This window comes from Nerophis lumbriciformis, linkage group LG30, assembly GCF_033978685.3.
Source record: "Nerophis lumbriciformis linkage group LG30, RoL_Nlum_v2.1, whole genome shotgun sequence".
Classification (NCBI taxonomy): Eukaryota; Metazoa; Chordata; class Actinopteri; order Syngnathiformes; family Syngnathidae; genus Nerophis; species Nerophis lumbriciformis.
This window is the reverse complement of record NC_084577.2, coordinates 6402587-6414963: the sequence shown is the minus strand read 5'-3', so window position 1 is coordinate 6414963 and position 12377 is coordinate 6402587. Positions and strand designations below refer to the sequence as shown.

Below are 12377 nucleotides of genomic sequence, written 5' to 3'. Positions count from 1 at the left end.
GGTTCAAACCGATATGGCTCAATAGCTTCAGTTTCTTCTTCAATTTCGTTTTCGCTACCTGCCTCCACACTACAACCATCCGTTTCAATACATGCGTAATCTGTTGAATCGCTTAAACCGCTGAAATCCGAGTCTGAATCCGAGCTAATGTCGCTATAGCTTGCTGTCCTATCCGTTTATTTGTATTGGCATCACTGTGTGACGTCACAGGAAAATGGACGGGTGTATATAACGATGGTTAAAATCAGGCACTTTGAAGCTTTTTTTAGGGATATTGCGTGATGGGTAAAATTTTGAAAAAAACTTCGAAAAATAAAATAAGCCACTGAGAACTGATTTTTAATCGTTTTAACCCTTCTGAAATAGTGATAATGTTCCCCTTTAACTGTGACAAATGACTGTTACATGCTGTGAAATCCTTTGTAAAGGTATGTGCAGCTCATTAAATTAAAATATGATGTTTTTTTTAGAGAAACAATAAAAGCAAATAAATTGCAAATAAACCAAATAAATGCTGGGGGAGTTATTGCAGTTAATTAACTACAACATTGAACGTATTCCACGTTTTATTTTATTTTATGAGAGTTTTTTTTCATGAATGAACTGTAAGCGAATAATAATACGAAATTTAACAAATATGTTCATGCTTTATATTCTAATTCATTGAGATGCACGTGTTTACAAATCTGCCCATCCATCCATCCATTTTGTACCGCTTATTCCCTTTGGGGTCGCGGGGGGCACTGGAGCCTATCTCAGCTACAATCGGGCGGAAGGCGGAGTACATCCTGGACAAGTCGCCACCTCATTACAAATCTGCCCAAAAAATACAAATAAAAAGAAAATGCATGAGAAAGTTTGCACTTCTTTGCTTTAAAGGGTTAACGTTAGCCTTCTTCCCTGCAGCCAAGTTCTCCCACAGTGCTTTCCCCCCCAAAACTGGACGCCTGCAATACACAAAAGTCGTCCCAGAGCTCCGATAGCTGAGGGACTTTTTGCGCACAACGCGAGTTTGGCGTGTCGTCTGCGTAATGAATGACCATGCATGCGCGGTGCAGGAGAAAGGCGTCGTTTAGCACCCAATGATGAAGTGCAAACAGGCCATCATCGACTCTTATTGCTGGGGGGGTTGCGGTGTCAATCTCCACACCTCCGTGGAAGTGTCTCCCTGCGCAGGACGCGTCATGTGACATATGCATTCAAATAACACCTTGCACTCACACCTACAAACCCCCCCCCCCCCCCCCCCCCCCACCCCCCCTCCCCTCTCTGCTGCGCTTTTGGCACCAAACTAAAGTGGCAATTTAACGTGCAAAACAAAAATGTTGTTAACCGAATATGAATTGATGCATATTAAAAGGCACGTCATTATGCACTAAAAAATAAGCACTATAGAGCTTGCGAATTCCGACTTTCTAAATATGCCCTGATAAATTCCACTGCTTGCTCCACTGTGGCCTTTAAACAACTTCTCGCACCATAATGACGTCATTATACATGGGATTTTATGTAGAAGTGTTTATCGAAAGGAAAAAAAAAAGGTTCCGTTGAGGTATTTCAAATATTTTCATCAGTTTCTGTTAGGTCACTTAGAAAGAAGAAAAAGGCATGAGGCCAAAACCAAGTTTCTGCAGACACAATCAGTACACCACATGGGGACCAAAGTGCTGCCAGAAATGCATTAAAGCTTGAATATAATATTAGTTATTGCATTTTATTTTGCTTTGCCATGCACCTTTTGCACAAAGCTAGGATGTTTTGCTCAGATAGCATAGATTTCATCTATAGGATTGCATTTAGCATATTTAATGTACAACCCCCCCCAAAGGTTGTAGATAGATATATAGATAGATAGTACGTTATTGATTTCTTCAGGAGAGTTCCCTCAGGAAAATTAAAATTCCAGCAGCAGTGCACAGAATTGAGATCGAATTTAAAAAGTAAAAAGTAAATAATGGGGGTATAAATGGAAATAAAATAGAAACTATAACAATAAGAATACAAATAAAAAGCAACGACAAGAATACGAATATAACAGTCAAAATAAGAATATAACAAGAGAAACTAGGCAGTAGTGACCTAAGTAGTTATTAAATATGCTAAAACCTTCATATTGTAAGGTAGAGAGGTCATTAGTGGACAATAATCATATAAATACATAATAAAAATAAAAATATTAATTGTTATTATTATTGTTATTTCCTTTTTTTATTATTATTATATAAAATAACTATAAAATTATGATAGTAATAATAAACATAATTATTTTAATTATTAACCATATATTATAATAATAATACGTTTAATTATTATATTATTATTATATAATAATAATAATAATCCTTTACATCTATATATAACATTTTGTTACATTTTTATGTTTACCTTGCTTACATCCATGCATATGTTTATGTTTTAACTAATCATTTGTAATAATAACATTAACAATAATTATGTTATATTATATTATAATAATAATAAATATTATAAAATGGATAAATAGATTTCATAACAATAATAATATACCGGTACTACTAATAATCATGCTATAAACATTATTTTATGATATAATATTACTAATAATATAACAATATATTATTATCATTATCATTAGAATAGAAAATAAAATATTTGAACTTTATTGCAATTGTACTTAACAAAACACAACAAAACTAGTTTTCTGTACAACCCGTCCAAGAACAGACAAACGTTTTGTTTGAATGTAAAAAAAAAAAAATTATGGGTGTAAGCACAAATGAAACATAAATATGTATAATTATATATGTATATATAGATGTAAAAAAAAGTATTTATGGAAATAAAAATATTAATAATTGTTGCATCTACTGGGAGTTGAATCTCTCCTGTCTTTCCAGGACCTCTGTTTCAAACTTTAAAGAAGGTTCCTTAAACGCACCACAATTATGTGAGATTAGCAACATAAGTGAAACTTGAACATAGCTTTGTACAATGTGTGGATAGATAAATGTGATCTTTGATGACGTTACGACGTCTGTGTTGTCAAACAAACTTATTATTGAACTTTGACAACAACATCTATTTAATCCTAATTTGTATGATGTCATATTTTATACCCAACGGATTAAAATGGAAGGAGACATTTTCAAATCTTTACAAAAGCCAAGAGCATGACCATGTGGCCCCCTTAGTGGTTGTGGCCCTAAACAACCCCATAGATTGTTTATACCATCCTGTTTGTGTTAAAGGTTACAAAGTTGCCAATTTTAAGGGTCTTGTAGCGCCCCCTATAGAGTGAAAAGTATTATCCAATCATGCACCACAAAAAAATCATGACAGGGAGTGCAAAAATCAACAACTATCTTATATGTATAATGTAGATTTCCATTTTGGTTTATCGGTGCCATTTTAAATGGATTTGGACAATTTCCTTATAATTTTGTATTTTCTATGTGGCTACAATATTCCTTCATTGTGTATAGCTACAATATGCACCAAAAAAAAACAAACAAATAAAAGTTAAATGGCCCCTGTGCCGCACTTTGGACACCCCTGAATTAGACACTTGGTTGCAGATTGTATTTATTGCACATTTACACATTAATACATAAAAAAACTTAATGTGTGTTTATATTATTTTTCTAACCACGTGACAACAATATTCTGCTAAATTTTCGGATTAACATTTGGACACCCTGTAGGGGAAGGAAGGGCTCCTATTGGTCACCCAGCTTTGACCCGCCCCCCACCTATCACCATTCCCATCATCTGCCTCCTCCTCCTCCTCCTCCTCCTCCTCCTCCTCCTCCTGGAGGCTGTCAGAGCAGCAGGCTATAAAAGTGAGAACTTTTGATCCTCATTAGCCAACTACTGCTTGGTTTAAAAAGCACAATAGGAAACCGCTTGGACATTAAAAAAAAAAAAAAAGTGGACATCTGTGAGGATCGGCGTCATTTGCGTTGGAATTTATTATTAATATTATTATTGACATTTTCGAGGGCTATAGAATAATCCAGCAAACAGGACTTTGGGAATGCTGCCTTCACGTGTGCTCCGGTCAGTGCTGTGCGCGCTGAGTTGCGTGAGTGTGTGCGTGCATGCAGCCTCACGCCTCAAGTCTCACTCGCTGCCCATCCAGTCTGAGAGAGATCCTGTACTCTCCAAAGGCCTGGCAGGTAAGCCTGCATGACTTCTATTATTTTGTTGTTGTTGTTGTTGGGTGCATTAATGTGAAATAGGCAATAGAAACGCTCAGCAGCAAAGCATGTGCTTTTTTTTTCTTTTTTTTTCTCCAGATTATGCATTTTAGAATTTGTGCAAAAGAGTGTTATCAACATACTTTTGTGTGTAACTTCAACAGTTATGTGCTTTCACTTTCTCTTAAACCAAAACTGACAAGAAAGCCGCCAACAGTATTTTCACATTTATTGTGTACGTTTCATTATTTCGGCAAATATTACGTACTTTATTTGACGGTCCTCGAAAGCACCTTCAATACAAGAAACAGTATTTGCGACGTAACAGCGGCGTTGATACATAACCTTTTTAAGATGTTGTTTTCCTATACGGTACACACGGTTTTTTTTTACATTTATATATACATTTATATATACATTTTTACATGTACATATCTATACATATGTTTACATCAACCTAACTTTTATTTTACGTCTATATATAACATTTTACGTTTAAACATAATTGTTTACGTCCTTAGCAACTTGTTTACGTCAATACATGTTGTCCATAGATGCTGTTGTTTCACCTTTTTCCCCCGCCCTCTCAATTTTCCCTTATTTATAAGTATAAATGCAAAAAGGTGAGTTTTTTTTGTTTGTTTATTTGTTGGGTGGCTGTGTACATAACCTTACCTTCATTCATTCAGGCGTGTTGTTTAGATAAATTATTATTTATTCCATTAATAAGAATCAGGTGGAGGTGGTTTGTTATTTGTTTCACCACTGGTGTCCTTTGTGTAGCTTTGTTGTCATGATTGTGTTTTGTGTGCAACATTAGATGTTGTTACACACCACATTATATACTAAAATGTAAAATACAAACAAACAGTCATGTTCTTTAACTTGAACACACACATCTACCATACCTTTGCCTGTTAAATCCCCCACCATAATATCCTCAAATGTAATTTGCCAGCCTATGCAAGCATTACACAAAATACAATATTTTTTGTATTGTTTCCTATTTACATGGTTTTTTTTTTAAAAGCCATCCCTGACTGGAACAACTAAGTAGCTTCAATGCACGGGTTATTTGAAAGAAGGCTGACAGACCCAAAACCTGTGAGGCATTCTGGGGGTTTCAGTCCCCTCCAGCATGCCTAGGCAGTGAGCTGTGCAGGACGTTGCTGGTTCACTGCAAAGTTGGATGCTTTGTGGATTACACATCTCTTGCTCCAAAACAATTGTGGCTTTTACAGGATGTTCATTCGGGGGTCGATTCTACTCTCTGGAGGACACGTGGCATCCAGATTTGGGGGAGCCCTTCGGTGTGATGCATTGTGTCCAGTGCTACTGTGAGCCTGTGAGTGCTCAATACTATTTTCTCCTCTCCTGTTTGAGTCTTTTTTGTATAATATGCAGATATATTAATTTCCAATGACGCTGTGCAGCAAAAGAGCCGCCGTGGGAAAGTATTTGGGAAAGTCAACTGCAAGAACATCAAGCAGGACTGTCAGGATCCAGACTGCGATGAACCCATCTTGCTGCCAGGACACTGTTGCAAAACCTGTCCAAAAGGTAAGGCCTGTGGGTATTTTTGTTTTTTATTTATACATTAATCTTTAAACACAATTCAGTGAACTTGTTAATACTTAGACTTAGAGACTTAGACTTCGACTTCCTTTTATTGTCATTCAAATTTGAACTTTACAGTACAGATAAGTATGACATTTCGTTGCATTAGCTCATTGTAGTGCAGGATAAAAGAGCAATAAGGTGCAGTTATAAATAAATAGATTACTGTACAGATAAATATATTGCACTTTTGCATATGCATCCACGTTTATGGATGTATGTTATATTGTCTTTATATTCCAGCGAGTACATTGCCTTTGACTGAATTGACCACCAATCTGTTTGTGTTGCCGACCATGTCTACACACCACTGCACACACATTCTACTTATTTCTGAATTAGAGTCCCCCCACCCCATCACACACTTATTTAGCAAATTGGTTGTTTTTTCTGCTTTGTTTTTCTGGTAACGCAATGGAAAGTAAAGCTTTGCAACCTCCTTCGGTGGGACAACACTGAGCTCTGTGTGTGTATGTGTTTGTCAAAAACTAGGACAGAGCCAGGACTGTATGTGTGTGTTTCAGTTATGTTTAAGGAGTTGAGTGTGTTTGTCTTAGCTTTGGCTCAAAATGCAGCTTGTGTGTTTGTGTAGGTGATGGAAAATGGTGTGTGCTTGTGTGTGGCTGCTGCACCTGACGGTACAGTACTAGTGCTAAGCATTGAGACCTGAGAGTGACACTACCCAGAAAGCCCATGAGCGCGAAGCAGTGGTGAATGATGTGTGACACAAAGAAAGAAAGCAGAGAAACCATTTGGTTACTTGAAAAAACAATCACTGAGGTACAACTTGTGGGAAAATAAAAGCCAATGTTAGGTGCAGTCTTTCATCATGTCAGTGAAGGAATGAGCGAGTATGCTGCAAAAATTTTGTTTGCAAGAGAAACTTTGATCACCAACATAAAAGTGGTAAAGACAAAACAGAGATTCCCAACCAATTAGTGAGGCAATTTCCCTTTTTAATTGGGCCAAAAAATATTGTTTAAGAGCAAAAACAACATGAACATATATCGCGATAGACATGCAATCAATATCAATAAAAAATGCGTTCGGTAAAACGTTCAATATACAGTATACAGATTTTTTGGGTCGGATGAAACCAGAAATAATGAAGCCTGGTTATTTGCATGAACAAAGGAACTCTGGGTCTGGTAACGTAGCAAAACTGGAAGTGGTCAGTCATTAATAGGAGGCACACGCTAATCGGCCAATCGCGCAACAGCATCAACTATCAAATTTGGTTGCGCCATCTTGCGGTATCACAGTTGATTCTGCATGGAGTGCAAAGAAAAAGTAAAAATGAGTGTTGCAGAGAGTGAAGAAATTGTCGATAAAACAGGAAACATCACATCGACAGTATGGCAGTTTTTTGGGATTTTTTTCCAAACGGACGGTAGTCCTCCACCACGCTCATCTTTTCTTTTCCACCCTCGTCCGTTCCCTCTTTGGATGTTCGGAAACAACAGGTAGGAACTAAAGTGCAGGACTGTATAGAAAAAACAAAAACAAGGTAGAACAAATGTGCTACTTTAAAATGGTAATTTGGTCCAATATTATTTAAATAGATGTCTAGCATGTCCAAAGACATGCACCTGGGGATAGGCTGACTGGCAACACTAAGTTGGCCCTAGTGTGTGAATGTGAGTGTGAATGTTGTCTGTCTATCTGTGTTGGCCCTGTGATGAGGTGGCGACTTGTCCAGGGTGTACCTCGCCTTCCGCCCGAATGCAGCTGAGATAGGCTCCAGCACCGTCACCCCATAAGGGACAAGCGGGAGAAAAATGCATTATTTAAATAATAATTACTGCAAAACATAAATTCATTCATATACCGTATTTTTCGGACTATAAGTCGCAGTTTTTTTCATAGTTTGGTCGGGCTCCAGTGCGACTTATATATGTTTTTTTCCTTTTTATTATGCATTTTCGGCAGGTGCGACTTATACTCCGGTGCGACTTATACTCCGAAAAATACGGTACTTAAATAAGAATAACAGACCAAAAATCAATGTTACACAGACCATATAACTTCCTGGCAGTAAAGCTACAAAAATTGTTCTTCTCAGGGTAACATTTTCACACTTTGCACTGTTTTGTTACACTTTATTAAACATGTCTTACACATTCCTTATGTTTGCACCTTAAAGGGTCTGTTTGCAACATTGACACAGATGTCTAGAGGGGTAACACATGTATGCGCATTAGCTTTGGGTGTTGTTAGCTAATAATAGCAAATTGGAAAGCTAGCATTAACTGTCATTGAATGTATATTCTATCATAATAACATGACTGCAAATTGTTCGTTGCGTCTCTTGGACTTCTTTTGTATGTGTGCACGCTATGCCTACGCGTACATGTTGAAGAGACAGGGTGAGTGACAGCTGTAAAAACACCAATAATTTTTTATTCGGGCCGGTAAAACATTTTATTACATAAACTTTGTAATCGTGAACATTATAGACGAATTGTCAAACAAATGTGTTATGTTAAACCACTAATGGTAACAAAAGCTAGCTGGTGGTGTTCTTGTTATAATTTTTGCTTTGATAAATGTTACTGTGAGTACGTTGCAAACAGCACCTTCAATTTAAAGTGGTTATTGTTAAGTGTTCATTGTGATTTTAGAATTCTGTTTACGTTGATTGAGTGTTTTCCATAGACGTGTTGACATTTTTTCTCCTTTCTGCTTTGATACCTGAGGGGATTATAATATGAGGATGGTTACATTTCAAATACAAATGTTAACATTTAATACATTTTTTCTCCTGGTCCATATTTTCCATAGGTCATAAAAAATATATAAATAATTTTAGATATCGACCAATATAAAAAAACGTATATCATGATGCATGATATATATTTATTTGTATAGTGACAGGCAGAATGAAAAAAATAGGTACAAACTGTATGAATGAAAACAAAGGACAAAAACAATATTAGGCTACACCATGACTGTCAAGTAGAGGTGTTCCGATCAGGGTTTTATGCTGCCGAGTGAGATCGGCGGATAACAATGCTAATCACATTTATAAACTGTAAATTTTTATCAGAAGAAAAACACAGGATGAAAGTGTAAAAATATTAACACAATATTACCCATTACCATATTCTCTTTAATTACATACAATTGTTTCAGCAAAATAAAGTAAATAGTGCACAATAACTATACATCCATCCAATTTTCTACCGCTTGTCCCTCTCGGGGTCGCGGGGTTTGTCCGAGCCTATCCCAGCTGCATTCGGGCGGAAGGCGGGTTACACCCTGGACAAGTCGCCACCGCATTGCATGGCGAACACAGATAAAAAGACAACATTCACTCAATTTAGTGTTGCCAATCAGCCTATCCCCAGGTGCATGTCTTTGGAGGTGGGAAGAAGCCACAGTACCTGGAGGGAACCCACGCAGTCAAGTGGATTGTGAGGCACACGCACTAACCCCTTTTCCACCGCGCTGCCGCACAATAACTAAAGAAATGCAAAAACCATCATCTACTATATAATTATATTCTTTAAATAATTCATGATAATAAATATAGGTGGGAGAAATAATCACATTTTAGATGCATCGCAATTGAGACATAGACGATTATAGAATCGATTAGTAAACGTCAATAATCGATAATCGATTTATTTATCGTAAATAAAGTAATGCAGACAGTTCTAAAATTTAGCTGACTGCAGCGAGCCACCTCACCGAGAGATTCGACCAGCTCCTTTATTATAGGGCTCTTATGTTCCAGTTTTTATTTTCATTAATTTGATAAATGTGTGAATTAATTTAACTGTTTCTTATTCCAAATGTATTGTTTTGCAAGTTGCAAGTGATACAAGCTTATTTAGTGAAATGAAAAGTGATGTAAAACTGCATCAATATACATTTATTAAAGATGCATCAATAATTGATTTTAATCAAATCGTAGTTCCTGAATCGTAACCGAATCGTGAGGTGCCCAGTCTTTTAGTGTCCAGGAAATTATTCCCCAATTTTGTAAACACTAACAAAACCAAATTATTTTTTTTTAAATAAAAATCGCTCGATCATATACTGACACTAGTCTTGGTATCAACACTATTCATACATGGATCCACCCTCTCCTTACATGTACTCCTGGTTTCAATCAGCAATAGAGCACTGTTATATTATCCCGTCTCTCAACCTAATTTCCTGTTAAAAACTGCTTAACTTCTGCTGTAACGCGCTTCCATCTACACTTCTTAGAGTTTAGCAGCTGGTTTAGCAATTAGCATGCCTTCTTGGCTCCTACTTGGTGTGTAACATGTTTAGCCTCGTCTTCCAGTGATAATGGTACAGTATTTGTAAGAAATGTAATTTATTTGCCCCAAAGAAGGTAATGATCATTAGCTTAGAGGTGTGGTTCCCCACTTTGTATGGACATACACGGTTAGCTGCTGGCCACCTCTGTCAAAGACTTTAAAGACAGGGTGGGGCTAAAAAGTAAATGTGTCCCTTACAGTCACGTAAATCGGCCGATACTGATCAATCTGTGTGTCCCTTTACTGTCCAACTAAATAAACCTTGACTGTTTATCTTTGAATTCTGACCTGTCTTTTGTATTGAAAGTACACTAATAAGTTGTAATGATAAAAAATGCACATTTTTAATGAACTAATGTGCTCTTATTAGCAGAAACTACAAACCCTGTTTCCATATGAGTTGGGGAATTGTGTTAGATGTAAATATAAACGGAATACAATGATTTGCAAATAATTTTGAACCCATATTCAGTTGAATATGCTACAAAGACAACATATTTGATGTTCAAACTGATAAACATTTTTTTTTGCAAATAATCATTAACTTTAGAATTTGATGCCAGCAACACGTGACAAAGAAGTTGGGAAAGGTGGCAATGAATACTGATAAAGTTGAGGAATGCTCATCAATCACTTATTTGGAACATCTCACAGGTGTGCAGGCTAATTGGGAACAGGTGGGTGCCATGATTGGGTATAAAAACAGCTTCCCAAAAAATGCTCAGTCTTTCACAAGAAAGGATGGGGCGAGGTACACCCCTTTGTCCACAACTGCGTGAGCAAATAGTCAAACAGTTTAAGAACAACGTTTCTCAAAGTGCAATTGCAAGAAATTTAGGGATTTCAACATCTACGGTCCATAATATCATCAAAAGGTTCAGAGAATCTGGAGAAATCACTCCACGTAAGCGGCATGGCCGGAAACCAACATTGAATGACCGTGACCTTCGATCCCTGTGACGGCACTGTATCAAAAACCGACATCAATCTCTAAAGGATATCACCACATGGGCTCAAGAACACTTCAGAAAACCACTGTCACTAAATACAGTTCGTCGCTACATCTGTAAGTGCAAGTTAAAGCTCTACTATGCAAAGCGAAAGCCATTAATCAACAACATCCAGAAACGCCGCCGGCTTCTCTGGGCCCGAGATCATCTAAGATGGACTGATGCAAAGTGGAAAAGTGCTCAGTGGTCTGACGAGTCCACATTTCAAATTGTTTTTGGAAATATTCGACATCGTGTCATCCAGACCAAAGGGGAAGCGACTGTTATCGACGCAAAGTTCAAAAGCCAGCATCTGTGATGGTATGGGGGTGCATTAGTGCCCAAAGCATGGGTAACTTACACATATGTGAAGGCACCATTAATGCTGAAAGGTACATACAGGTTTTGGAACAACATATGCTGCCATCTAAGCGCCGTCTTTTTCATGGACGCCCCTGCTTATTTCAGCAAGACAATGCCAAGTCACATTCAGCACGTGTTACAACAGCGTGGCTTTGTAAAAAAAGAGTGCGTGTACTTTCCTGTCCCGCCTGCAGTCCAGACCTGTCTCCCATCGAAAATGTGTGGCGCATTATGAAGCGTAAAATACAACAGCGGAGACCCCGGACTGTTGAACGACTGAAGCTCCACATAAAACAAGAATGGGAAAGAATTCCACTTTCAAAGCTTCAACAATTAGTTTCCTCAGTTCCCAATCGTTTATTTAGTGTTGTTAAAAGAAAAGGTGATGTAACACAGTGGTGAACATGCCCTTTCCCAACTATTTTGGCACGTGTTGCAGCCTTGAAATTCTAAGTTAATTATTATTTGAAAAAAAAAAAAAAGTTTATGAGTTTGAACATCAAATATGTTGTCTTTGTAGTGCATTCAATTGAATATGGGTTGAAAAGGATTTGCAAATCATTGTATTCAGTTTATATTTACATCTAACACAATTTCCCAACTCATATGGAAACGGGGTTTGTATGTGTGTATATGTATGTGCATGTATATACATGTGTGTAAAAATGTGTATATATGTGTGTATATATACATATATATGTGTACAGTATATATGCATACACGTGTGTATATATACATATATATATATGTGTACAGTATATATGCATACATATATGTGTGTATATACATACATAAGTGTATACATATACATACATATGTGTGTGTATATATATATGTATGTATATATATACACACATACATCTATGTGTATATATATATATATACATACAAAACCCACAACCAGTGAAGTTGGCACGTTGTGTCATTCGTAAATATAAATGTATACAATGATTTGCAAATCC

General features: G+C 36.9%; 1 protein-coding gene across 2 annotated transcripts in view; it reads left to right on the top strand.

The window, feature by feature from the left end:
• The first annotated feature begins 3855 nt into the window (after positions 1 to 3855).
• The window catches only part of chrd (chordin), a 60912-nt gene continuing 52390 nt past the window's right edge, over positions 3856 to 12377 (top strand). Inside the window, exons 1-3 of one of the 2 annotated variants that reach the window (XM_061925438.2) lie at positions 3856 to 4154; positions 5417 to 5520; positions 5609 to 5735. In XM_061925438.2, the coding sequence (XP_061781422.2) occupies positions 4013 to 4154; positions 5417 to 5520; positions 5609 to 5735 (373 nt within the window). In that variant the 5' untranslated portion in view covers positions 3856 to 4012. Of the gene's footprint in view, positions 4155 to 4707; positions 4799 to 5416; positions 5521 to 5608; positions 5736 to 12377 lie in introns of those variants that run through there. The other variant, XM_061925439.2, reaches the window with a different exon arrangement.